The sequence below is a fragment of the Aulostomus chinensis genome, chromosome 15, assembly GCF_037954235.1.
Source record: "Aulostomus chinensis isolate RoL2024-O1b breed Wild chromosome 15, RoL_Achi_v1.0, whole genome shotgun sequence".
Classification (NCBI taxonomy): Eukaryota; Metazoa; Chordata; class Actinopteri; order Syngnathiformes; family Aulostomidae; genus Aulostomus; species Aulostomus chinensis.
Genome location: NC_141334.1, coordinates 8,971,677 through 8,999,560, shown reverse-complemented (window position 1 = coordinate 8,999,560; position 27,884 = coordinate 8,971,677). Strand labels below are relative to the sequence as shown.

Below are 27,884 nucleotides of genomic sequence, written 5' to 3'. Positions count from 1 at the left end.
GTGCCATATGAAGTTATTGTATAACAGCTGAAGAATGAACTCACACACGTACACATAGTTCAATAGGTATTCCTGCTCCATACGGACTTTAAAAACTTCCAGGTGGTATGGAAGACTTCGAAGACAGACAGAAAGAGGGAGGGGGGAGTGTCTGAAAAAGAAAACAGAGTAACTTCAGCTGAGGTGAAGAGAAGAGAGATGAGTGAAAGAATGACATGAAAGAGAAATAAACAAAGACTCAAAGACCGGGTGAAAGAGCCCAGACAGACAGGCAGAAGATGGAGGAGAAAAAAAAGAGAGCAGAAGAAGAAGAAGAAGAAGAAGAAGAGGAAGAATGGGAGACATCTTTGAACACACACACACACACACACACTCACACACACACACACACGCACACACACACACACGCACACACACATAAATGCATCTCACAGAGCTGACAAACAGTTTCCACTCCTGTGGATGCTGCGCAGTGCATTTGTGTGTGTGTGTGTGTGTGTGTGTGTGTGTGTGTGTGTGTGTGTGTGTGTGTGTGTGTGTGTGTGTATCCAGAGCCACAGGCAAGATGGGGGGACAGAATGGTGCCGTATGGTTTTCATAACTCTCTGAGGGTTTTCAATTCCGAACCCCAACCTTCCTACACCCCCCCCACCCTGACCCGTCAGCTCCTCCAGCCTTCCCTTATACACTCACACATTTTCACCAGCCCCCTTCTCCAAAAACACACAATTCTTTTTCCTCTACGTAGCATCCCCCCACTCTCCTTCCACCCCTCCCCATCATTCTCTCTTTCTCAGTCACAGAGCAGCTTTGCAGAGGCAAGATGAGATACAGGAGAGGGTTTCTGTCACTATAACTCTTCCCATTCATTTACGGACTCTATTTAACTCTTTTGGACGCAGCTAAACAGCAGATTACTCCTTTCAATATTACTGAACTCTGGGCTTTACAGGTACCTCGCTGCACTTTATTTTGGACTTTTGGACGCATCTGGACTTTCAAAGGGATTCCACTGGACTGCATTAGTCATAAGGTTTATTTAGGGTCTGTTTGCTGATTAATGGATCTGTGATTCTGCACTGTAGGGCATCAGGGTTTGGGCAATCTGAGGTGATAATCTGTTATCAATTTTGGGTATAGCAGCTCCACATTTACTTTTTATACATGGTCAATTTTACAAGATTATTTATTCAAATACACCAGCTGAACGGTAGAAATTATAACAAGTAAAGTTGTGTTTTTTTCCAAGCTGAAGTGACTGAATCGAGGCCAGGCAGTCTGAATCAGATAAATAAGGTTCAGATAAGTTACGTGTGAACAGTTTGGAGTGAATGTTGATTTAGTTTGAGACTCATGTCTTGGTGGAGGATGAAAAGCATTGGGGGCAGTAGCAGCTGCAGCAGCAGGAGTTTCCTGTGTGTCCTTCTGATGGTCTGTCTGGCTCCTGGAGTCCAGGGCCAGAGGCTACTGGATGCAGAGGGGGAGCAGCCAGCTCAACTGGCGGAGAAAGATGCTGTCTGCCATCCGGAGGGTTGCTATGCTGTCTTCCTCCAAAGGAGAACCTTCAGGGAGGCTGGGCGGAGCTGCCGGGAGAGAGGTGGCACCCTGGCAACGATGCATAACCATGAGGCTGCGGGTGTGGTCCATGAGCTGCTGTCGGCCATTGAGGCACAGGGGACAAGAGTACGGCTTCGTCTCTGGATCGGGCTGCACAGACCACCACGCCAGTGTTCATCCAGTCGACCGCTGCGAGGATTCGTCTGGGTCACAGGCAATTTCTCACCTTTTTAACATTTAACCCTGCAGTGTTGCTACTATTGACCTTCATCATATTCAGCCAATTCGTTGGATACATTTGTACTTTAACAATTGAACTTAGAGAAAATTGACCCCAAATCCAAAGGTAAACAATAATACTATGATCTTACAAGCAATTATCCACTTTTTCTCTCAGTTGATGGAATGATGAAGCAGTCATTAGTTAATGCCCTCCGCTTTCAGGGGTATCAACTAAATGTATCATGTAGCAGCACCTCCCCACACAACAGTCAAATGATCAAATATCATCCCATCATCTTATAAAACTCATTGATTGAGCTTATAGATAGTTTTGTACATATCAATAACCAATATGATTAGCTATTGGTGATTGTGGCATACTGTATTTTACTGAGCAGTTACCAAATTGTGATGCAAAACCATAAAAGGCAAATATTATTTTGAGGAAAATCATCCAACATGGCTGCCACAGGAAGCTAGCACCAGCAACCGCAAACAAAGCAATTAAACTTTGACCTTAATAAAAAAAACATGTACATATTTATAGAAGTGATTAGGAGAGAATATGAAGTAAACCAGTCCAGGTATATAAGAGGTATTCAAGATATTTTAAAGTCAGTAATCCAACATGGCTGCCACAGGAAGTAAGTAACATCAAACTTACACCATATATATATGAAAATATACCCATTTTGAGTATTTAAGTTATGAATGGTGAGCAAGGGGAGATACAAGTGTTACAACAATTCTCTACTGTCATTCATAGATTTTAAGGTTTACCTTAACACCTACTATCCAGCCATGAAGTATTTTAGAATGTTGAGGTTGTCAGTAAACAAAAGCATAAAAAGTAGAGGAGGCATCACTCTGGCATTGTCAGATTATGGTAGAGAAACCAGCGTGTACTCCACCCCTGCCAGACCCTGGTTCAGTTGACGGCCTCCAGAGATCATCCCAGACTGGCTGGTTATTGCATTAGCTACTTTTATTTCACAGAAAAAGAGTTGGCGCGACAGGGGAAGTTCAATCCCCTCTTGACCTCACTATTTCTCTCCAATCTGATTTAGCCATTACACAAATCTAGCCCACTAAAAAACAGATGGCTTTCTAATCACAAAGCGCCTGCCTAGGATGCAGTTGGAGAAAACTTTTCACCTTATGAAACACTCAGCAGCCAGCTTGCTTGTTTATTTTATGGTAAAAAAAACAGGACACAATTTTTCACTGACATTAACTGAATAATTGTAACTCCAAATACATCAATGTGGGAAAACCCATCTTGTGTTATTGTGTTCTGAATAAAGTAAACAAGCTCCTCAAATGGAATCCCAACTTCCTGCTTACATGACTCAACACTTGACAAGCATAGGACTACAGAATACTGCTGCTTCAAAAATACTGTAAAATTTCACAATGTAAATCCCCTTTGTTTAGACTTTCGGGTTCAGACTACGGTAACCCCTTGGGAACATTTAAAGAAAACAGGAAAGACAAGTGTATATTGCCTCACACCAACAATCAAACCTAGACCAAAAGCCTGTACCGGCAATCTCTCATGATGATATCATCAAAAAATGTAACCATCAGAAGGATTTTTTGAAGTTATACACATGGTACCTTTAATCATTTCATATAGTTCTGGAATACTACACACACAAGAAGACACATGTTGAAATAAAGGAACGAACCTAACCTTGTACTTGTCTTTGTGTTCCAACAGGAGATCAGGACGGCCTTTTCACCAACTGGCTCCGTGACGACACCCCTGGGACTTGTGCAGCCCCTCGTTGTGTTGCCATGACTGTCCACACTTCTGAGGGTTCGCGTGAGAGCAGCGACAATTTCAAATGGCTTGACGGCTCCTGTGGGCTGGCGTTGGATGGATATGTGTGCCAGTACAACTACAAAGGAATGTGTCCACCTCTGGAGGATGAGGGCAGAGGCCCAGCTCTTTACACCACTCCATTCCACCTGATGAGCACCCTACTGACTCATGTGCCCTATGGGTCTGTAGCTGCTCTACGATGCCCAACAGACAGCTTGGACCCAGAAGCTCCTGCTGAGCAGACAGTACTGTGCATGGAGAGAGATGATGAGACAGTGGGCTGGTCCAGGGATGCACCACTCTGCTCGGTAAATGCAGCTCCAAAGAACCAGGACTGGTGTAGCGGGGACCACGGATGCGAGCAGTACTGTCAGAACACAGACACGGACTACTACTGCTATTGTTCTGAGGGCTTCACGCTAGGTGAGGATGGGTACAGCTGCAAGCCTGACCCCCTGAGCCAAACAGATCCTCCTGAATTGTCCTCTGACTCTGCCGGCCCCCCTGGCCAGGGCCATATCAAAGAGGTATGTGTGGAGATGGGGTGTGAGTATGACTGTGTGGAAACATCCCGTGGTATCCGCTGTACATGCCCTCCTGGCTACCAAATGGGTCCAGATGGACGCAGATGTTCTGATGTAGATGAATGTCAACAGCAACCATGTCCGCAAGTGTGTGTCAACATCCCAGGAACGTTCCACTGCACCTGCCATCCCGGCTACCAGCCAGATGATGAAGGGGAATGTGTGGACATTGATGAGTGTCTTGATGAAGGCAGCTGTGAAGGCACCTGTGTAAACACAGTGGGGTCCTTCAAATGTGTGTGCAATCCTGGTTACAAGCTGGGCCCCGGAGGAGAGTGTGTAGATGTTGATGAGTGTGTGGGGGAGTCCCCCTGTCAGCAGCAGTGTCTCAACTACATGGGAGGGTACCAGTGTTACTGTGACAATGGCTATGACCTGCAATCAGATGGACTAACCTGCCAGCCGTCAGCTGAGGATGAAGAATATTCCACTCTGACCCCTGACCCCAGTGACCACATACTTGACTTGGACCCTGAACATGATAATCCCTGGTCTGGCTCGTTCACCCCTCACCCAAACTTTGAAGCTGACACTAACTTTGATGCCGACTGGCTGACAGAAGCCCCTGAAGAACTTTCCCCGGACATGGCTCAGGGGTCAGATAATCACCTGAACCAATGGGACGTCCAGTCACCCAGGCGATATCAGACGCCCCCATCCCCAACACAAAAAGGTGGTACAGGCAATGAAATTGATCATGAGGGTAAAACAGGAGTTAGAGAAACGGCAGACGGGTCAGCTGCTGGAACAGGAGGGGGCGTGGCATCTAAGATGGATAGCAGTGAGGATTTGAGCGGCACAGCAGAGGCAGGTACTGGATCTGGTGCAGGTAAACGTAAACACGACAAAAGCTGGCTGCTTGTGGCTCTGCTGGTGCCTCTATGTGTGTTCCTCGTAGTGATGCTGGCTCTTGGGATCGTCTACTGCACCAGCTGTGCTGTTGACAAGAGCCTGAGCTTCTCAAACTGCTATCGCTGGATACTCCCTTCAACGCCTCCTGACAGGAGGAACGGCAAAACCCAAGCATGAACTCTAAAATAAACAGCCACATTTGTGCTGAACATGCAGATGTCTGCTAACATTACTCTTGTGGTGCTGCACTGGTCACTAAAACTACTATTTGAATATAGTTCTGACTAGCTGTACCGCTCATCAACAAAAACATAATACTTTCCCATGCACACCATTTGTAAATAATTCACCTTCTCATCATGTTTTTACATTTCAATAAAACCAATAAATTGAAGAAATACTGTGTGGTTGTAAGCTTTGTATGTGCGGAAAGAATGTGTGGTCATGGTTTTATAATTCACTGCTGGTAAAGAAAATTACGGTTTCGTGATTTTCCTGAGAATGAGGAAGTTGAGACTAGATAAGCACCGTGGTCTTCGTTCTCTGACAGCATTTCGAGTAATTTCAAAAAGCACGCCCAAAGAGTAATGTAAACAGGTATTCACGTTGAGAAAATGTACCGACGAGGATGGGATTCGAACCCACGCGTGCAGAGCACAATGGATTAGCAGTCCATCGCCTTAACCACTCGGCCACCTCGTCTGATGAAAATAAGGGTCACGTGACATTATTTATTTCCAGATACATGTTCGTTCAGCCGTGTTTGTCTCGTGCAGTCATAAATCGTTTCCTTCTAGTTTTTCGACTGACCCTTAATTCTAAGAGGTGTATTGAAGGGCCTGGTTCTGCCGCTTCACAATTGATTAGTATTTCTGTCAATCACAATTTACAATCTCTGATTGGCCGAGGGGCGGGCTCTATCGCCGGACGAATACAGGAAGTGTAGAGCGTGAGACTGCAATTTGACGTTCACCGGAGCAGCTGCTGGAGAATAGAAGGTATCAAGCAGTTCAGTTCATACTCTTTTATAGCCAGCTGAATCAATGAAACTTTAGTTAACCTCACACGGAAAGCTATTTTATGGAGTTTGTGACTTAACATTGCGCTTACCGGAGTCATGGTGTTTGAATGAAATGCTCAACGCACTCTGCAGCCGACTTAGCATGCTCGCTACGAGCTAACTTAACGTTAACATTAGTTAGCTGGTTTAGGAGCCTAAAGAATAAAGCTGTTAGCACTGTATACCTGAATATGCAGTTTGATTGTTGTCCAGTTGGGTTGCTGCCACATGGGCTGCTGTCTTACAGAGGGCACGAGTACGACTGTCGGCATTAAATTATATTGATATAATGCTTTTGAAATAAAGTGAAAGAGAAATTAAACTGAGTATTTCTCTAAAATATGTGCCATGGCCAGTCATGAGTGATCGAACAAGTTATCTGTTTATTCGTTGATGAAAATACAATGCTTTAGATGAAAGTTGTGAACCTATGTTATAGTTTCCTATTGCTTTTTATTTTCTTATCTGATCAATAAATGTTAAACCACCAATTTGTAGAAATGAGCTGGCGCAGTGAAGAGATTTTTATTCAGCCCTTTTTACAGTTTGGATTAGACACTAGTGCAACAAATAGCAGTTCCTGCAGGATTGCAGAACAGCTGATGATAATAATAGGGTTTTTTATTCAAGCTGTTTTCTTTGATAAACTGGCAGCCCAGGCGGGGCAGGAGATCAAGATTAGATTAAAGTTCATGCTGTCTGAATGATCATATGATTGATCTCTGCGTTTCCTCTTTCTCTCCCCTCTCTTTATCTTCATTCCTTCACCCTCTCTCACTGTAGTACCTTCCCGACAGTGTTTCAGCCCAGCCTAAAGATGGTGGACTCTCAGTACTACCTGCCCAATGACATTGGTATCTCTGCCCTTGACTGTGGCGAGGCCTTCCGTTTGCTCTCACCTCAGGAGAAGATGTATGCTCACCACCTGTCACGTGCTGCCTGGTATGTAACTATCCTAAAGATGTTCGAACTTACAGGTGTTGAAGGAAAAGCAAACTCTTAAGACCAACTCGAATTTCATTTATTTGTTCTCCCCCTCTGTAAACAAATTTTTTTTTTCAAAAATCATGGTGGTGAAACATCAGAAATTTTGCTTAGTGATGTGCAATGTGATGTAATGACCACAACAATTTCTGATGTGTCCAAAGTGACATTTGCTGTTGCATTTACATGCTGGTTGATTTACTGCAGCTAATTGAAAACTTCATGATGTCAGTTAGACATACATGATTACCCTGCTCACGTTGAGAAAACCTGTCTTAGGTACGGCGGTCTGGCTGTGCTGCTGCAGACGTCCCCAGAGTCGGCAAATATCTTTGTCTTGCTACAGAGAATCTTCAGGAAGCAGACACCTGCACAGCTGGAACAGGTCGCAATGACAGTTGGACTCACCTCTGATGAGTACCAGGTACACCGTCTTCGTGTATCTCTCCATTGATGTACACACACACACACACACACACACACACACACACACACACACACAGAGGATGAAAATCAACCTTCTTATATGTTTTTGTGTGTGATGTTCAGGCGTTCTTGGTGTATGCAGCAGGTCTGTATGCCAACATGGGAAACTACAAATCTTTTGGCGACACCAAGTTTATCCCAAATCTACCAAAGGTGAGAAGGCGTGTTGAGTCATGTTTGACAAGTATGATTATTTACTGTTCAGTCTTTTTTTTTTTTATTAAGATAATAGATCGATCCTCCCTTAACACAGTTACAACAAATCCTGAATATTATAAGCATGACAAATATGAGTGTTGTATGTTATACGGAGCTTTCACTCCTGAATTCCTCCTTCAACCCTGATGTCATGTATACAGTATGTCAGTGAATATAATGGTTTGGGAATTGCAGTGTAAGTAATGATACTTTGCCCAAGATAATGAGAGTATTACATTACAGCAATTCAGTGATAGTGGATATGTTATATGAAAATTAATCTATGATAAAACATGGTATCTGTGTAACTGAAGAAAAAATATGCAGTGTCAGTTTTACAGAATTTGACATATGAGATGAAACCAAGTGTATATTGTCAACTTCATGCCTCAGTATTTGGTGCAATTTTATAGTATTTGATATCCGTGATATATAACAGTATGGGTATTTTGTCCCACCTCTGATATATTTAATGTTTCATATTTACTGCGTATATATTTATTTGCATCTGTGCTATATCCACCCAGGACAAGCTGGAAGCTCTGGTGAGGGCCAGCCAGGCATTTCAGGAGCAGTCCACTGAGATGGAGGCTCTTTGGGGCAGCTGCTCGTGTCTCCTCTACTCCCTGAAAGACAGACAGAAGCAGCTGGGACTGGGCGACAAGGTGGGAAGTTCAAGCCAGCTTCAGACAAAGCTGTACTGTCAGATAATTTTTAATGAAAATGTTGACTGCAGTGTTGTCAGGCCTAGGTTGAGTTTTAAAAAAAGAAGTCTATATTCATCATGCTGGCATGTCGGTTTTAATTTTCAGGAGAGCATCTACTGCTGCGCTCCCTGTTTCTCATTTATTGTAGATGTCACTTGTGTCAGTTAAATTAAATGGTCTGCTGGTGGGTGTCTTTGGATCGGCTGTCTCTGAAGGAGTCACTGAACCCCCAAACATTGATCACAGTGACTTTTGTGAGACAGAGCATGGCTGATGAATTCTTGTTTCTCTGCTTCTCTTTAGGGAATCACCACCTACTTCTCAGGAAACTGCTGTCTGGAGGATGCTGAGCTGGCCCAGAAGTTCCTCGACTCTAAAGTAAACTGAAGTTCAAATGAATGTAACCGCCCACAGCTTGAATATACCACACTATATATGTCGGTTTCTTTTCTAATATCTAGTAAACTGTACTGTCTCTGTGTCCTCAGTTCTGACATCTTTATGTGTAGTTTTTTTTTCCTTGCATTCCTCTGCTCATGTGTCCTTCTGATTTGGCTCATTTTCAGTAACTGTACAGCCGATTCGTCTTCGTGTGTTTTACTTTTAGAAACTGTCCGCTTACAACACGCGTCTGTTCAAGAGGGACAAGGGAGAGAAACCCTGCTACGAGGTGCGCTTGGCCTCCGCTGTGCAGAAAGGTCAGAACTTCAGTAAAGAGCAATTAGAATCAACATCTATGTTACATACAGAATGGAACCTGCATCACATGACCCCTATGTCACACTAGACACTCTCTGGCATGTCTGCTCGTATGGTTACCCACAAATGGATGTGGTGAGAATTGTTTATGAAACCAGTGTTGTTGTTGATGAAAGTATACTGCCACTCCACAGACTGTGCAGTGGATGGGGAATGTGAAACATGCTGCGGCAACTTCAAATTCGAGGACAAAGAGTTCACTGTGAAAAGGGGAGACTACGCTCCTCTCATGGAGAAAGTCTGCTATTACCTCCAAAAGGCACAGGTGAGGACGGCGGTGGGGCGTGCAGGCCAATGGAAGTCGATAGAGCAGCGTGAATAAAAGTAGCTGTTAAACACAGAGAACTGATAACTTGGTAGAGTACCAGCATTCAGGTTAATACACCTTTGTCAAGAAAGAACTGAAAGATAAAGTCACGTGACTACGATGAGTGTGGGAGGGAATGAACGAGCTAATAATCCTGACAGAGTTCCCTCTTCATCCTGAGAGCATGTCTTGAAATTATTACAAGTTTCCATGTCATCTGCACAGGCCTACGCTGCCAATGAGAACCAGAGGAAGATGCTTGAAGAGTACAGACGCAGCTTCACCTTTGGCTCGGTTGAGGCGCACAAAGAGGGCTCCCGCTACTGGATCAAAGACAAGGGACCAATTGTTGAGAGGTGAGATCACTGACGAGCAGGAACGTTTACAGAACACGTCTGGCTGTCGCCAATGAGGGTTTTCATCATTCGCCGCCGGCTTAATTCCAAACATATTTCGGTGTCTAAACTAATTCCCTCTTGCCTTTGACAAACCTGTTGGTGACATCAGATCATCAAGTGGTTACTCCTCTAACACATTGCCAGACCATAAATAGGGTCAAAAGGGATTTAACTTATTAAAAATCTGTAGGTTTAAAAAAAAAATTATTAATAATCCTTGACCTATTAAAGAGAGAAAAGGTCTGGAAAATATCAAAAGATATGATTTTAGAAGAATTGCTGATTCCAAACTGTAGTCATAGCACCTTTCACTTCCTCATCGATCTATTCTGTTTGATATTTCTTGGTTTCTCACGCACCAATCAAATTATAGCACTCTTCGTCTTGTCTTAATCTCTGAATCCTCTCTTTCTCTCCTCATCCTCCCTCCTTCTCTCAGTTATATAGGATTCATCGAAAGCTACCGTGACCCGTTTGGCTCCAGAGGAGAGTTTGAAGGTAACTGTCCTGGTGATAAAGAAAAGTAATTCTCTGGGCTTTACTGCTTTTATAATAGAGCTTATTAATACGAGGAAACATGATTACTTTTAGGATCATTATTATGTTATTTGATCCTATTTACAGTCAACTATTTAGCCATACTAGCCTAATATTGCTGTTAACTTCAGAGGACACTAAATACAGGAAACTGTCCTGAGTAATTTATTAGTTCTTGACTCTATGAGCATAGGAAAACTGTAATATTCCTCCCAAAATACCATATCTCTTAACCATTTCTTTCACCAAATCACACCCCTCCATTCACTGACACTGTCTGGAGGCCCTCCTCACGCTTTGAAAACTTGACTTAGGTGATGTATAATTCCATCAGGTAAATTCAGGATGGTTGCAGCATGTGTGTGTCAGTGATGAACAGTTTGGCTCTGACACCATCCTAATCTGCACATATGCATTAATCATGTTTTCATCTTTAGGTTTCGTGGCCGTTGTGAACAAGGCAATGAGTGAGCGTTTTGCCAAGTTAGTCAGCTCCGCAGAAGTGCTGCTTCCCGAGCTCCCGTGGCCAAGGGAGTTTGAGAAGGACACGTTCCTTAAACCGGACTTCACCTCCCTAGATGTCCTCACCTTTGCTGGCAGTGGAATACCGGCTGGCATCAACATCCCCAACTGTATGTTCACTAAGATCTGGACACATGTAACCTTATTTTACAGTGACTCATTTTATCACAATGTGTGTTTCTTCTGACAGACGATGACATCAGACAGTCGGAGGGTTTTAAAAACGTGTCCCTAGGAAACGTGCTGGCTGTGGCCTATGCTACACAGAAGGAAAAACTGACCTTCCTGGAGGAAGAGGACAAGGTGTGGCATGCAACCTATCTGCTATTTAACCTTCCATCTCTTCCTTTATTACCTGCTGCCATTACATTCTCCAGTATGTTGTTATGCTAGGATCTCTTCATCAAGTGGAAGGGCCCATCATTTGAGGTTCAGGTTGGACTTCATGAACTTTTGGGCCACGGAAGCGGCAAACTGTTTGTCCAGGTCAGTAGCGCGTGTTGGTATAAGTAAGAAGTCTCCAGCAGCTGAGTCATAAGTTTTATACTCCTATTAGTAGTACTATTATAGTTAGGTGGATATTTCTGATTTCTCTGAGACGCAACAGCAAGCAGATACAGTGCTTGATAACTTGTTTCTCTGAGATGTGTGTGTTTTTCATCTTCCTCCACAGGATGACAATGGCAAGTTCAATTTTGACCAAAGCAAAGTGATCAACCCGGAAACTGGTGAGCCGGTGAGTCTGCAGCACCTTCTTGGTGCCTGGTCCTGAAGTCATGTACATTATGACCTATGTGTATTGTTGGTGAACAAAAGATGGCATCACTCAAGGTGCGAGTGTGTGTCCTGTAGGTGTCTACCTGGTACCAAGGCAGTGAGACATGGGACAGCAAATTCTCAACAATCGCCTCCTCCTATGAAGAATGCCGGGCTGAGTGTGTTGGACTCTACCTGTGTCTCAACAAGGAAGTACTCGGGTACGTCACATGCTTAAACTGCATCTCTGCAGCAGTATATTACAGGAGTCCTACAAAGTCTTGAATGTTTACAAAATGCTTGAATTTGAACCCTTGCGTGATCAAAGACAAGAACATGCAAGATTTCTGATATAATTATTGAAATATACTGAACAATCCTGCTGTCATTTTTTGTCAGTTGTCCTATTTTGAACTGGGGTTTTTGGATTAACCTGATAGAATGTTGTTGTCACACAGTCACCGATACAGAGGATGAATTGAAGCCTACTGGTGCATTTCAGTTGAACTCAGACTTCGGAATTTTATGATTCCCAGGTGGAAATTTCAGTTTGAGGTTGGACCTCCTACTCTGAAACTTGGAGATTCCTGACAAAAACTGAGATCAGCAGGAAGAATGGGTGGTGAACAGACAGTTTTTAGTACTCCTATGTTCATTGTGTCACATTAAAATTGTTGCGCACACAACACTGTCCTTCAGTCTTTAGACTTGTGGCTACGACATCTGTATGTGTAAGATACCACGAGGAGTGTGAACAGTTCAGAGGTCAACAATGAGCTGTTTTTTCCCACTAAGGAACGTTGTATTATATCATGTTACCTCTTCAAAGCAAGAATACCTTCACTCTAAATATTGCACCGATTCACTTGAGGCAGTCACCTGAAATGGCAATCAGTCAAGGTGTTGTTTCAAAATCAGCAATTTAAAAAAAAAAAAAGAAACAAAAGCAGCCCTTTAAAGAAAATACCCTTTAAGTAAGTTAATTTACAAAAATCCTCTGGTAGTAATAGAATTTAACTCATTTCCAACCTGCCCACAACTCTACTGAGACATTTGAATTTGGAATTTGTGTGAAAGCCACTAGCACCTGCACATTTGAACCGATGAGTTGAACTGACTTGACGAATAATGTGCAGGACTTTCAGAGGAAGGAACTCCTCTGGAACTCTTCAGTATCTTGACGGAGGAGAACATCACCCCTTGATGATGGCAGGCTGTTCCATTGATAGTAATTCTGTTTTGTTTGGGTTTTTGGTTGTTTTGATTTTTTTGCTTGTTTTTCTTCAATGAAGCTAGTGAACATAATCATGATCTGATGATGATGATTTGCATATGTGGTGGTCAAAAAGTATGTGCCAAGAGTGAAAATTGTTGCGGCTATTTAAACTGTTCCCATCCATCTTTTGCTAATCTGGATGTGACGTCATCCACTTTAGTCCAAAAAGTTGTCATCATCGCCCCTAATCCTTCAAATCAATTTTCTTCGATTTTAATTGTGGAACCAAAAAAAAAAAAAAAAAGGAAATGAAGCAAAGAAATGACATATTTTCAGTTAATTTGAGCCCCAGAGCAGCTGTCAAGTTGGCATCTACCTCAAGCTCCTTTTTATGTCTCCATGTGTTGCGCATTCTTACAGTGTTGATGGCATTTCAGAGTAAACAGTTTTGTGTGTGTGTGTTTCAGTATTTTTGGACATGAGGGACATGATGCAGAGGATGTGGTGTATGTGAACTGGCTCAGCATGGTGCGAGCCGGACTGCTGGGCTTGGAATTCTACACACCTGAGAGCAACAGCTGGAGACAGGTACTCCATCGTGGATATTGAGTTGCCTTTAAAAACAAAAAAACGACAAACCACTCTTTATTTGGAGTAGTTTCGAACATCTAGCGATGAATCATAACTGTAATTTATGTAGAACTTCAGATGTACACAGTGTCAGGCAAATAGTGTTTATGAGACACGTCAGTGCACAGACGTAGCGCCAGACATGGTCAGCGTCTGTGCTGTTCCATAACGTAGCACGTAGAATGTCTGACTCATTGTTTAAAGTAGACGTACACACTATAAGTCACCGTCTTTATATGTGTATATGTCTGGCTCAGGCTCACATGCAGGCTCGTTTTGTGATCCTGCGTGTGCTGCTCGAGGCCGGGGAGGGTCTGGTGGGCCTGAAGGAAGTGACGGGACAGGACGGCAATCCTGATGCCCGAATCACCGTAGACCGAAGCAAGATCCATACTGTGGGCAAGAATGCCATCCACAGGTTCCTTTGTAAACTGCAGGTATGCCCTTTCTTTATCTCCTACACTTCAAAGCCAAAATAGCATTTGAGAAAACATTAAATACTGAAAAATAACATGTTGCTCTTGATCAGAGATGCACAGCCTTTTTCTTGCACCCACCCTGTTGACCTGAGTCCATCCACATCTAGGTGTTTAAGTCGACGGCGGATGTGGAAGGAGGCCGAGCCCTCTATGACGGCTACTCCACTGTCAGCAGCAGCAGCACTCACAACTTCTTGCGTCTGCGTGAGACGGTGCTGCTGAGGAAGGAAGCGCGTAAGATGTTTGTCCAGGCCAACACCAGAGTCAGTGGTATGTTCCCAACCTGTGGAGACTCACTCAGTGAAACATTAGTCCTGACAACTCCAGGGACAGCACAATCACCGATGTGTCGGACACACTTGTGATACCTGACACCTGAAGAATCCAAAGCTATTAAGGAGTGTGTTTTTCAGAACACTGTAAGCTTCAATGCTAGTTCTTTCCAACAAATTATTTTAAAGCATCACATTAGAAAAAGTTTGGAAATGGCAACATTTGAAAAAGGTCCCTCAATTTAAAGGAGAAAAAAAATGTAATGCGCACTTGATGTAAGTTTTTTTGTGTTCTATTTTAATTGAAGATTAAGTTAGCGTTACTTTATGAACTCTTGATGACTAGGTATACAAAGTATTGAAAGATGTGTTTTTAAATTCCATAGACTGCTGCTGACTCTTGCATTGACTGGGCCAGTTATTCTATTGTTTCTGGTTTCTAGGGGAGAATGTTGAGCTGGTGGAATATGAAGGCAATGCGGCAGGTCTGATTCGGTCCTTCACCGAACGCTTTCAAGACGACTCCGAGCAGCTGGAGGCCGACCTTTTGGAGCTGAGCAAACTAGATTCTCCCTGCTGGTGTTGATTAACCAACAGAAATCTGAATTGTGTTTTGTTTCAATTTGTGAAAGCTTGCTGTTTCTTTATAGATCTTAATAAAATACAGAATGCCTAAATGGTCCGAAACCTTATAGATGACATGACTTTGGAGACTAAATCAGAGATTCCTTCTCCTGATAAAGCCATAAGACTAGGACAGCTTTAGATATCAGCCACTGCACTTCCTCTCCTCGGGTCCTACTTCAGGTCTTTGATAACTGATCATATCAATATGAATGAGCTGATTATGATCCTTATTAAGGACAAATTTTATGAGACTGCATACTTTTAAACATTAAACTGTCCAATTAACCCACGCTGCTGGACAATAGAACGGTTCTTGGGTAGAAACATGAGACTGAAGGCTATGTGGCTTCATTAAATGACAGTTACGACTTCTTCTGCTGCAATGTGATGTTGGTGCATTGATCCAAAGTTTACTGTCAAATTCTGGGTTAAAAACTAGCCAGTTGAACTTACGGATTAGTATTGTCACTCGTGGCAAAAAATGTCAATTAAATACCAGCCATTGACGACTTGGTTTTGATTGTGAGGTAAAAGAATACCTAATGCATTTTTGTTTCTTGCAAATCTGATGTAAAAAATCTTGGATTACTTGACTATACACAATGATGTGGCACTAGTTGGCATAAAAATGTTGCATTTGAATAAATGTGTTTGATAAGAGTTTGTTTTTTCCTGGTAGAACCATGCTGCGGTTATTTAAATATTCTCATCATCTGACATCTATTTTAAAACATAAGCCAGAAGATTCAGTTCAAATTTAAATCAGAATAGCACAGTTTGGTTGCTTGTTTTGGTTGATGGCAATTGTTGAACAGTCCAAAATTTAACAAAGATGTCACAGTAGAAAGAGTTGGCAAGTGGAAAGTTAAGAATTTAATGACAAAATAATGTCTCTACCCCCCCCCCCCAAAAAAAAAAAAAACCTAGATGTTCCCTATGATGCTGAAAACATTTTGGTGGTTAAAGGTGTCAGGGTCATCATCACCACACATGAGCACGTCATCTCTTGAACTCCTTCACAAACATCCACTTGGACACAAGTACTGATGACATTTTGGTGGTCAAAGGTCACATACAACATTGTTGTATAAGTTTGATTATTTATAAAGCCTTTAGGTTACCAACTGAAAATTCAGACCTCTTCAAATTCAGAATATTCTTTAACCTCCCCCCGAGTAACACTGAACAGCTATGGCACCTACAAAGTCTTAACTGTTAGTCATTCCATATATACATTCCAGATATACCATATATATCTGAAGAGTTTCTCATCACAAGATGCACAGGCTCCTCAAATGTTCAGTTCACTAAAGGCTGGTGGTGTTACCCTGAAGGTGAGGTGAGTGAGGCTGAGTCTCTGCTGCCTCCCCTTGACTGCTGCTGGAAATGCAGTTGTCTATGTCATGAAGAGAAATGGCATTAATCTGCAAAAGCAGACCTTGTTGCCCCTCTTCCATCCCTTTGTGTAGTTTTTCCGTTTCATCATCTTCCTCACCTCCTCCCACCTCCCTAGCTTTTGGTCTGGCGGGAGGAATGTGATAGGCCTCCTCCTGCAGCTGAGACAGGGATGGAGAGGTGAAGGGAGAGAGAGAGAAGGGGACCTTTGGAGAGGAAGATGGGGACTGATAAGGAGAAACAGAGGGTGAAATGCTGGGCGAGTCACGTAGAGAGAGAGAAAGCGGAGTGATGGGAGAAGGAGATGGGGATTGATAAGGAGAGAGAGCAGGGGAAGCACACGGGGAGACATGAGGAGACACTTTTGGGAAAAGGGAAGGTGCCATGGGAGACAGGGGGGCAGGGACATAAGGAGAGAGTGGCAGAGTGAGGGAGGAGGTGGTTATAGGAGAGGGATGCATGTAGTCTGAGCTGTCTGGAAGATGTTCCATCCCTGTTGGGAGCTGAGTTGTGGCCTCCTCTAGCTGTACTCTAGCTGGTTCCAGCTGTTCCTGCATCACAGGTTGGACTGAAACTGTCCCTGCTTGGGGGTCCTGTGTCCGTGTCAGTGAGTGGAGCTGGGCGTTCTGAGGTGTGGGAACCATCGGACTGACTTGACCTGGGTGACCCTTTTGTGCAACTCTTTGGACCTGTTTCAGGGCTTTACATTTCCCTCTTGTTTTTGGCATTAGCGGTGGTGGGGGAGGGGGGGCGAGTGGGGGTGATAGCAGGGTGGATGTCTCTGTGGACACACGGACCTTGAGGCTGCGTTTGAGCAAGCGCTTTCTGGAGAAGACACTCTGAGACTGCAGGAAGAGGGGGTTAATGAAGCAGAGAGCGCCCAGTCCCGAGCCACAGTCCAGCTCTCTGGGGCTACGCGTGGTGATTGGACAGAACTCATGGAACAGGGTTGGATTGGAACCTGATTGTTTGCTGTCAGATTCAGGATCTGTGTGAGTCTGGTGGTCTGAGTCCGGAGGTGGATTTGAATTAGGTTGAGCTGTGGCGTTTGTCAGAGGGTTAGGAGCAGCTGGCAGGGCCGGAGTCATGATGTCTGGCCTCTTCTCCTGGTCCTTCTGGGGCTTCGGTGCCTCCCGAGGACCACGGACATTAAGGTGTGAATTCCAGAATTCTATAAAACAACACGGATGTTGTTTCCTGTTAAAATGTTCAGTTAGTAACAACAAAGTCAAGACTGCTTTGGAGAGAGGGACCCCACAGATTTAATTTCCTAAAGTAGTCCATTTGGAGCAAGAGTAAGGATTTCTTGTCAGGATATCCTCCAGATCATTTTTTTACCGTAGCTGTCATGCAGAGCTGCTACAATTAATCAACTGAAAGAAAAATCTCTGTGTTCATGTTTGACAGCAAGCAGCTACAAGTGTACACCTTGTATGTGAAGAGTAATTTTGACATTACAAATCTGGTGTTCACCCACCTATTCCCATGTGAGAGATGGACTCCAGCTCTTTGTGAGATGTTGCCTTTGCGATGGCTTCAGGAAGCTCCAGTGGGAAGGGTAATACATCTCTGACACACAGACATTTACAGTAACAATAAGTTATGTAGATCTATCAATGATAATAGTGATCAATGCAGACGATTATGAAAAACTGGAGAGGAAGAACAGGTGAGGGAAAGAAAAGAGGTCACAAGGGAGGTATGAATATAGGGCCGGGGAACTGATTTTCACCTGCTGACACAGTAGAAGGAAATGAGACGTGGGAGGTCTGGAAAGCTGATGGCCGAAGTCTCCAGAGTCAGAGCTGTGATTGAAAAGGCGAAGTGGTTCATTTAGTTGTGCAGTGTTTAAGGTCCAATTTATTCATCTAATTCAAATGTAATCTGTTTTCAACATGTTGCCTTATTGTGTTAATACACTATAACATCTCCTGCTGTTCGGTCTTGATGGCTGGTGACTGGTGTAGTGGGGTGTCAGGCTCTTACTTGAATGTTCTTCCCTGATGCCAAACTGCTGCACGAAGGACGGCAGGCTGTCATCTGCCAAACGGACACAGAGCACATTTCTCTGGGACGTGCGAGATTTGCGAACCATGAATGTCTGCAGGACAATACATATGATTGTTGACGGCATGTAGGGGGTAAGAATGTGTGTTTTGATTTTTGGTTTTTGTTGATGTTATGCGTGTCTCTGACCCCAGGCGGCTCCCTCTGCAGTATGTGGAGTGATGTGGCAGGGTTGATTAACGGCTGAAACCAGACAGGAACAGTGAGCAGAAGACGGTCCAGAACGCTGACGCTCCTCAGAGAACCTTGTCCTCTTTGATGCCCCACGAACTTGCGCTCGGACGGCTGGGTGGGCTCAGGGAAATCATACAGAGGTTCCTCCTGCTGTGCCATCTATGCATGCGAACACATAAAATAAATACAAACTGGCCTAAAACTCTCCATGATTACTATTGATCGTGAACTCCATCGGTGCACACCCTGGGTTGTTAAGGCTCATGCTTATAACAGGAAAGTAAGTAGGATAATTGCTTGCACACACACACAGACACAGACACACACACACACCGGTGTAATACATCCTGGATTGTGACAGCAAGTTCAGACTTGGTGAAGAGCAGCAGCTCAAGCAGAGCTTAAATGAAATAGGCAGCTATGGAAGCATACACGCAATGAAATAGGATACACATACAGGTAATGAGAATTATTTCAAATAAATAGATAAATAAAGGCAATTACCACGAGCAGAATGAAGTTTTCAATCCTTGTTGAACCTGCATAGCATTCATTTTAACATCTGGATCTGAGACCTGTAAGACTTGCACGTTTGCCCTTCAGTGTTGCTCTTTCTTCCTGCTACTAGAACTGAGATCAAATCTTTGCTGTCCCGATTCGAGTTTGAACACAGTAAAGTTCGTTGTTTACCTCTTTGTCCCGATCCCTCTTTTTACTCCTTTCGGATCCACGTTAGGATAATTTAACATGCTCCTGTTGCTTCCACAGACTAAACAACGAAGAGAAATCGCATTCTTCTGGTTCTGGCCCCACTGGCCTGTTAAAACGTGTGTTCCCAGGTCTGACGAAATCTTGGCTCCTCCCCTGACCTCACCTGGAAACAAATATCCTATGTTAAATAAATGGCTTACATTTTAGCACTGTTAAAGTGTTATTTTAACTAGCAGTCATTAATAAAAAATGTAGTGGAAACAAGTATTTATTTTCGGTTGTCATATTCGTAGTATTTTACCTACAGTTATATGTTATTGGCTTAATGAGGTGTTATAACTGTGAGAAAAAAAATCCTCCACGTGACAACTTCTGAAATAGTTTGACGACCTTTGACGCCCCCTTTTTTCAAATTTTGATCCGTCTCAAGCTAGCTAAAAATGACTATATAGTGCACGCTAAATAAGACCATACCCTGGTGAAATCTTTGTTTTATTTAGATATTACATGAAAAATGACATCAAATCCACTCGCTCTGTTTGTTAATTTGTACAATCATTGTGCAAAGTTGTGAAATTGCGCCCCTCGGAGCTCAGGAAACCGGAGCCGGATGTGAGGTTTGAATACAGCTCCAGGACCGCGTTGGGTGAGAAGTCTGTGTGTTGTGCTAGCATAATGTTAATTCTTTTAGTTCTTTTTAAAAGAATGTTTTAAAATTCATCGGCTTATCAGCATTTTTTTTTTACAATACCTCATGTTAGTTATGTGTATCTAGCGACGCCAATCGCTTTTAGAGACCATGATAAAACCACGAGCGGTCCTTTAGCATTGGCTAACGTGGCTATTGCTAGCTAGGTAGCCGCTATATCGCCAGGGTCGGCGTTTAATAAGATGGCTTGTTGTAACAGTTGTAGCCATCTAATTCCCCATTTTATTTTCGCGTTTAGTTTGGCAAAGTGACATTACAAAACCGAAAAAGCTTACTTACTACTGATAATTATCAGTTTATTTTTGCTGGAAAGTGATGCTAACGGGGTCATTGGCTCTGCTAATGAAATCGTTACCCCTTTTAGCTAACGTCATACCTTTCTCGCCGACTGAAATAGTTAACTACTCAACACATACACGATTACCATTTAAAGTTGTGCCGCGTAAACCGAATGAAATCAACTGCGAATCGCTAACGAGTGGTAAATTTGTTATCAAAGCAAGTTTAAGTAGGCCATTCTCATGCTAGCTGACGTTAGCTTTCCTTAAAGTACCCAACTTAATCAGTGTTCCCTGCCGCCTCCTGTTTGTTTTTCCGCAGATGCCTGGCTGATACAGAAATGAGCGAAAACGTGAAGTTATTCGTGGGGAACCTTCCATTAGATGCAACTCACGAAGAGCTAACCAAGCTCTTTGCTCCATATGGAGAGATCAACACTTGCTCTTTGCTCAGACAGTATGCCTTCGTTACCCTGAGGGGCGAGGGGGCAGCAGACAGGTATTCCACTGCACTCTTAATTAAATATGGGGGATTGATATATTTGCACACACAATAAAGTTACCTGGAGATATGAGATTTTATAAAGAAGTTGTACATCAGTGTGCAGACTCAGACAGGTTTTATGCATCCAAAATGAATACAATGCAGTTTTTCCAAATTCATTGATTAACTAATAAAAATAGTCTTTTTCACATCAAGAAGACAACACTACTGTATTTCACTTATCCCTCAACATCAGGGCTGTCCAAAGTTGGGTGTGGCCTGTATTTGGCCCACCAGATGTAAATTAAATTATTTTAAAAATCAATAATGCATAGGATATTATACAATTAAATCACTATGCTTTTTTTTTTCTTTGTTTTTTAGGTGAACATGTGCCCTGTTAATGTTTTTCATTTTTAGTGATAAAATACATTGATAATACCTTGCAGATTCACGTTCAAACACACAAAATAGATCATGTTGTTAGATTAAGCTCCCTTATTACTATTTGAAAGTTTCAGTAGCACATTTTTCTAATAATACTTAGTTTGTCCTCCGATACCTGGTGAAAATGTATTTCCGTGCGCTACCTAAATGCCGGGGCTCTAGGTGGGCGGCCATCTGCTGTGATCTGACTTTAGTGCAATTATTTTTTTACAATCAATAAAATTATTGTATGCGTCTTTACTTGTTTTCTTGCATGTTTCACCAAAAGGTATCTTTCTCATGCTGAAAAATGCAACGAACTAGGCCAGAATTGAAGTGATGTGGGTCCACCTACACTCATGATGATGATGATGGTGATGATGAAGATGGTGGTGGTCACTGTCACTGTTCTTAATCTCACAGGGCCATTCGGCATCTTGATGGCAAAGAGTACCGAGGCAGGCCCCTTGTGGTCGAGGAGTCACGTGCCCGCCCACCCAACTCCACCAAAGTGTTTGTGGGGAACCTTAGTGCAACATGTTCAGCAGATGACTTGCATGGACTGTTCTCAACTTTCGGAAGAGTTTTAGACTGTGACAAAGTAAAAGGTTAGAAAACCTTGTCCTCAACATTATGTGTCCTTACAGTTTTGATATTTAAATCAGCTGATTTATGTGAGTGTAGTGGAAGGGAACAATTATCATTTCACTCTTGCAGTGATCAAGACTTTTTTAATTTCTGGTAGCACAGACACGTCCAATATTTGGATTTTTGAATTTTCAAATATTTAGTCTTACTGATTTAATACTATTAAACAAAAGTGAGTTGTGTGTGGGTTTTTTTTTTCCCTGCTCAAACTAATATTACCATATTCTGTTTACAGCCAGGTTATGCTCAAATGTCGGTTATGCGTTTGTGCATATGGAAAGGAAGGAGGATGCCCTGACAGCTATTGAGGCACTCAATGGGACCCTGTTCAAGGGCCGTCAGCTGGCTGTAGAGCTCTCCAAAGCCCAACCTCTAATCAACCAGCTTATGACAAGTGGAAATGCAGCCAACTCTGCAGGTGGTGAAATGGGTTCAGAAGAATCATCCATCTTTTTAAAAAATGTTAAGCATGTCCATATACTCATCATCCTTTTTATTACAGGTGGAAGAGAGGGTCTTCTTCCCCGGCCGCCTCCCTCACTAGAGCACCACCAGAGTCAAGCAGCTGTGCTTGCTGCAGCTGCTGCAGCTGCAGCCGGACTCCCGATACAAGTAATTTTCTTCAGCATGATCTCAGAGAACTGTTGTGAATCAAATATAACAGTTTGGGAATTTATCAGCAGTTAAGACATATATTGATTGTCCTGTTTTGAAAAAGAGAATTTGTTAATGTGCTCTTAACAACTTTGTTGTAGGTTTATCAGATGTAGTAGAGTTTACCATATTCCAACATTTCAAATCTCAGCATCTTCTTTGTTTTCTCTGCAGGTTCAGCAGAGCGTCCATAACTCGTTCTATAACACCACATCCTTTGACCCCACCTATGCTGCTCTGAAGGGGATTACAAGTGCAAAAGGTGCAGATGGGGTTATATATGGTGCCCTTGCCAGCCAGGTGTATGGCACTGTGGCTGACCAGGTGTACCAAGATCTGGCCAATCACAATTCTGGGCCCGCTGCCGCTGTTGAGGAAGTTGATCCTCAAGTCACACCAGATCCAACAACACTTTTCGAGGCAGCAAGAGCCAAGTTCTTTCAGGAGGGACAGAAGGTTTGTATTTCGTGTAATAATATACATAATGCTCTTCTCTGTCTCTCCTATGTTGCTAACAGTGGGCTTTTCAATTGAAGGTTCTGGCAGAGCAGCAGGCAGGGAGAAAGGCAGCAGCCTCAGAAAATGAGCGAGATCGCAGCCCGATCAGAGGAAACCGAGCCCCCTTACTTCCAGACCCTGTTCCAGGTTCCTTTGCTCAGGTTCGACCCAAGCGCCGTGCCCTGCTGCCTACACCACCTGGAGCACCTGAAGACACCCCAGCAGCCACCACAACTCCTGAAGGGGCAGATCCTGTTGCCAGGTAAACGTGTTACCCAAGAGAAGTCAGACCGACACACTCGTCTTAAACTTTGCTGAGTCCAAGAAAAGTCTATCCAGCTTTCAGGACGTCTCATTCTGATATGAATTAGGTTGTCAGTCACCCATGTTATCCTGCCTGGAAAGAGGTGTTAGTGATTCAGGAAGTTAAAGTCTATGAATATGTTTCCAACTTCATCAGAAGTCCTCCTTATTGGGAAAGTTTTCACTGATTGATTGGCAGAATGTCAGCTGTAAGAGGCTCTGATTCTGGCTTTGAGTACAGATAGTAACTGCAGTTGTCATGGCAATGCTTTGTGTTAACGCCCACAGCAGTAGCCCATGATATCCTTAGTTTTGTAGTTGAAGCTATTTATAAATGGTGATAGAGATTCAAAATGCTTGCACTATTGGATGTAACCTTTTTGGATTCTCTCTCTCTCAAGATAGATGTCTTTTTTTTTTTAAGTATCCAGGGAGTTTTTGAGTGGAGAGCAAGTATTGGCAGGTTTGAACAGAGAGAGAACTGATGCTGAAACTGGAAATGTTTTTACAGAAGACATTGGTGATATATTTTAGTAACGTCAAACTATCACTATGTAACCAGTACTGTCTAATCCTGTTTCATTTGAAAAGAAAACCGTATCTTAAAAAGTTGCAGTACCACCAAACCGTTTTTATCAGTGTTAATTATTGCCAAGTGCCTTATGAAAATCAGTGGAAAAAAATCAGATGTTTCATGTTGGTTTGTCTTTTTTCCTCTCTGCTTCAACACTTACTTGCACTCTAGGTCCTACACGGAGTACTACCAGCAAATGCATCAATATCAACAATATCAACAGTACCAACAACAGTACCAGTACCTCCAGTATGCCTACACCAATCCTCCACCACCTCCTCCACCTCCACCGGCGACAACACAGGCCTCCAACACAACCCCTGCACCCCCAGGGACATACTCAGCCCCCCCAGCATATGCCTCATCAGAAGCCTACCCACCACCAGGAACATATGACACTTCGGGAAGTTATGCGTCTTCAGAGAGCTACAACGCTTCATCTGGAAACTACGACGCCTCGGCGGGCTATGACACATCAGGAGGCTACGGGGCGTCAGGAGCTTATGATTCAACAGGAGCTTACGCAGCGGCGGGAAGCTACTCCACATCCACACCGTATGAGCAGACACCCGCACACGGGCAACCCACGCCCCAGCGCCATGATTATCCTTACCACACGCCAGAACCCCCTTATCGATAGTCCCACCCCCCACACAATCCTTCCACACTGCAGATGTGTGTGCGTGTGTGTGCATGTGTATTTAGATAAGGGACAGTTTGAGTAAAACGAGGGAACTAGGTTGTAATTCGAATGTGCTTTAAACCGGAAGCATCTTCCCTTTTCTTCATTTTGGCAAACCTCTTCGCCTGTTGGTTAACAGCTGTTGAGTTCAGTAGAGGATTTTTACAGGCCACCAAGGTCAATGGACACAATATTGGAAGTTAATCCAGCATTCAGAGTTGTCAGTTCGAATATAGCATTCTTTTAGATGGAGGCACCACTGGGTCTGTAGAATGTTCAAGCTTCAGTGTTGCCAGAGATGGTGTCTCGACTCAGGCTTGGTGTTTGATCAAACAGATGAGGGTTGGTGCTGAATCAGTCAAGGCTTTTTAGATACTCTACATGTTTTCAACAACAGAGCTTCCCTTTCAGCACTGCAGAGAAGATAAACAGTCCAAAATTTTCTTTTTTAACTAGGCATTTTTCAGGTAGATGAAAAATTCTGCTCACTGATTGAATAGAAATGATTTACAATTAATAACTCAGGATGCATAGAACTTGCAGTGATGGATGTGTTTCATAGATGCTCTTGTTTCTGCCCAGTGACCATTTATGTATGTATATTCAAGCTGATGGCTTCAGTAGGATTTGTGTTGCCATATGAACACTGTGTGGCATCTGTAACAGGCCTTTCATTTGAATTCAGCAGTGTTTGCTGTTTTGTGATGGCCAACCTGTTCGCCCAGGCAAACTGTTGAGTTGGTTATACATGCACATACTCTGAAGTGAAATCTGGCAAAGATTGACTGTATTTTCATGGTAATTATGTCTTAGGCTGATATCCCTTTTGGTAGAGGACTTTGTTTGATGTGGCAGAAGTGAGGCAAGTCTGTCGACTTGTTTGACTCGAAGGGTTAGCACGTCATCGTATTTGGCTTGCTGGCATGAAAGGTTTTCTTTTCCCACCTGTTACGTTTTCACCGTTTTTTGAAGTCTCCAGAATCGAGTCCAAATTAATATCCCCGTTGTGTGATGAAGCCTGTCTGATCTTTCATAGTTAGTAGGGAAGTGTGAACTTGGAACATGGCTTTTATAACAATGGAGTTGAAAATGGTGTAGGATTTTCATTTTGGTTATAAAATGAAGTTCATGACTTGGATGTACTCTCAGAGCCGATTGCCATATTGTACCTTCTTTACCCTCTTTATCTCAGAAATGGATCCCACTCTTGGGAGATAAATATCTCATCATAGTTTGTGGTGGTAGATCGATGCTGGCTTCTAAAGCTTTGGAAGGAAATCTCTGAACCAGTTTTGTACTGAAGAACACTTCAGTTTGTGTTGGATGGCTTTCAGAGCGTCCTGTGTGAATACATCCACATCTTTCTCTGATTTTTAGGGAATACTCTTGAACCCAGATTTTGATATTTTCTCAGACTGAAGATGAGGTTTATGTTTTGTATGTACATATTTGAATTTCACGCAGCAAGAATCGTTTGGCCAATGATGTAAAAATGACCCGAGCATTATAAATACATAATTTTTTTCTGATTATTGGGGGGGTGGGGTGTATTTTTTTTTAGTTTTAGACTGTCTTGTCAAATGCCACGCCCCTGCTGTCATGGAGAACATTGGTAGTCTAGTTTTCATACCTGAAAATGTTCTATTTGGTATTTGTGTAAATACTTGCTTTAAACTGAAATTGTCAACCAACATTTGGTTTAACTGTTAGAATATTGACTGTTGATTACAAGATGAAGTGATTGTATTGCTTGTAAACAATTGGAGACAAAAGAAGATGAATGACCAGTCTGTGTGTGGCAGTGGCTGACAGACCACCTCCATGCTCGAGCCACAGGGGCTTCTAAATGTCAGCAGTAAATCCGCTGTAGAGTTGAGATTAAGAAGTGAATATGTGCATTGGACTTAAATCTTTCATCTGTCAGATGCAGCTGTTTCCTATGGGGGGGGGGGGGGGCATTTCGGCTTGAACAGGAAACGTGTCTAAATAGAGTGCAGCGGCATGGTGTTGGTGTGGGTAGCGGAGGTTCTTCATGCGGCAAGTAAATAGGAGGGATTTATGGATGGAGTAAGGGCTGCAGACTTTTCCCTGAGCAGCAGTGAGAAGGTCTGACAACTAGTATGGTTTTTCCTTTTACCTCTTAAAATCTGACCAGAAAGTAGGATTATTGGCTTTCCTTGTGTTCATATCACACCTGGACAACTCTTGAGCTGCACACTCAAAATCTAGATCACTGTATCTGCATTTTACTCTTGTAAAGCAGGATTACACATGGAAATTGTACCACTTAAATTCCATATAACCTTGAGTAGTTCCATTCGTGATTGCACCACACTCTTGTTTCTTATTGACCACCTGAGTCGGTGGTGCTGTAAGTGACACACAGCCTCTCTGCATTTCCACATTATTCCACCTTCTCCATGTAAACTGTTAGTTGCATGCCTTGTTATTGCTGCTGCTCCAGCCACCTTCTTCCTCTTGCTGATTATTGCAGCTAGAGTGGGAGGGAGCCAAACTGAGCCCTTGCCCTGGACGTACGCCACACGCAGCTGTAGCGTGGGATGGGGAAAACAGCAGCGTTAGGCCTGAAACTGCTGTGGACGATGGGGTGTCCCCCCACTAAGGTAAACACTCAGACCACACACTCCTGCCCCTCCCCGAATCACGCGTACACATTTACAAAATCACACATACATTCGACTCCTCACCAGGGATTTTTGTTTTCAGGATATCACATTTTTGGACATTCACTCTTTCCTTCCCCAATGCTCATACATTCCTGCTCCTGACATACCAACTCTCACACACATGCGACCTCTCGAGGAGAACACACACCCTTTAGTCTAAATCTGAAACCCCTAAGAAGCAGGCATGTTGATGTTAGTACGTCCTGCATCGACCAGCCCGTCACTCAAGAGTACCAGGCGATCACGGCCAGCGCTAGGTGTGGGACATGTAGGTAGGATGATGGCTTTAGTTTTTGTATATGCGACCCCTCAGCCACTTCGGGCTTCAGTGCCTTGTTTAAGAGCACATCGGTAGGCCCTCCATGTCAGAGTTGAATAAGCTGGCTCAGGATCGGTTGCTGGTTCAACGCTCGACTCCCTTCTCCCCACGACGACGATTTTCAACGCCACATTCAAATTGTATGAATGAACACAAATATTATCATTTTGTTTTCAATTACATTTTTGTTCTCTGTTCTTTGAAATGTTTAATTATCAATAAATGATTTTCAGCTGAACTGTAGCTTTTGTGTGTGAATGTTTGAAGGAACATTATCTTTGCCTCAGTTAGCGAACC

At 43.2% G+C, this 27,884-nt stretch overlaps 4 protein-coding genes and 1 non-coding gene across 7 annotated transcripts; 3 read left to right on the top strand and 2 right to left on the bottom strand.

Annotated features, from left to right (window-relative positions):
* The first annotated feature begins 807 nt into the window (after positions 1–807).
* LOC147248535 (uncharacterized) lies at positions 808–5,421 on the top strand. Its single transcript, XM_086226452.1, has 2 exons — positions 808–1,771; positions 3,500–5,421. Exons 1-2 carry the CDS (start codon positions 1,354–1,356, stop codon positions 5,215–5,217), a joined length of 2,136 nt encoding a protein of 711 aa, XP_086082578.1. The 5' UTR covers positions 808–1,353; the 3' UTR covers positions 5,218–5,421.
* A 239-nt stretch (positions 5,422–5,660) lies between these two features.
* On the bottom strand, positions 5,661–5,742 carry trnas-gcu (transfer RNA serine (anticodon GCU)). Its single transcript has one exon. It is a non-coding gene; the product is annotated as a tRNA-Ser (tRNA).
* Positions 5,743–5,952: 210 nt separating this feature from the next.
* dpp3 (dipeptidyl-peptidase 3) lies at positions 5,953–15,632 on the top strand. Its single transcript, XM_086178960.1, has 19 exons — positions 5,953–6,038; positions 6,884–7,042; positions 7,364–7,508; positions 7,634–7,723; positions 8,296–8,433; positions 8,779–8,853; positions 9,083–9,173; positions 9,369–9,499; positions 9,767–9,897; positions 10,379–10,437; positions 10,914–11,108; positions 11,189–11,301; positions 11,392–11,484; positions 11,672–11,734; positions 11,851–11,975; positions 13,438–13,558; positions 13,858–14,037; positions 14,187–14,349; positions 14,795–15,632. The coding sequence occupies exons 2-19, from the start codon at positions 6,918–6,920 to the stop codon at positions 14,935–14,937; spliced, it is 2,181 nt and encodes a 726-aa protein (XP_086035086.1). The 5' UTR covers positions 5,953–6,038; positions 6,884–6,917; the 3' UTR covers positions 14,938–15,632.
* Positions 15,633–15,891: 259 nt separating this feature from the next.
* LOC147248532 (uncharacterized) lies at positions 15,892–20,623 on the bottom strand. 2 transcript variants are annotated; one of them, XM_086179263.1, is made up of 7 exons: positions 20,593–20,623; positions 19,305–19,488; positions 18,570–18,773; positions 18,360–18,474; positions 18,106–18,178; positions 17,851–17,942; positions 15,892–17,544 (listed from the first exon to the last, which is right to left on the bottom strand). In XM_086179263.1, exons 3-7 carry the CDS (start codon positions 18,771–18,773, stop codon positions 16,286–16,288), a joined length of 1,743 nt encoding a protein of 580 aa, XP_086035389.1. In that variant the 5' UTR covers positions 19,305–19,488; positions 20,593–20,623; the 3' UTR covers positions 15,892–16,285. The 2 variants fall into 2 exon arrangements, with proteins under 2 accessions (XP_086035389.1, XP_086035390.1); XM_086179264.1 differs by lacking the exon at positions 20,593–20,623 and adding an exon at positions 19,631–19,662.
* Positions 19,725–27,825, top strand: rbm14a (RNA binding motif protein 14a). 2 transcript variants are annotated; one of them, XM_086179268.1, is made up of 9 exons: positions 19,725–19,971; positions 20,635–20,811; positions 21,646–21,830; positions 22,106–22,288; positions 22,373–22,482; positions 22,699–22,980; positions 23,061–23,284; positions 24,071–24,454; positions 27,076–27,825. In XM_086179268.1, the coding sequence occupies exons 2-9, from the start codon at positions 20,654–20,656 to the stop codon at positions 27,077–27,079; spliced, it is 1,530 nt and encodes a 509-aa protein (XP_086035394.1). In that variant the 5' UTR covers positions 19,725–19,971; positions 20,635–20,653; the 3' UTR covers positions 27,080–27,825. The 2 variants fall into 2 exon arrangements, with proteins under 2 accessions (XP_086035394.1, XP_086035393.1); XM_086179267.1 differs by having other exon boundaries at positions 24,071–27,825.
* The last annotated feature ends 59 nt before the right edge of the window (positions 27,826–27,884 follow it).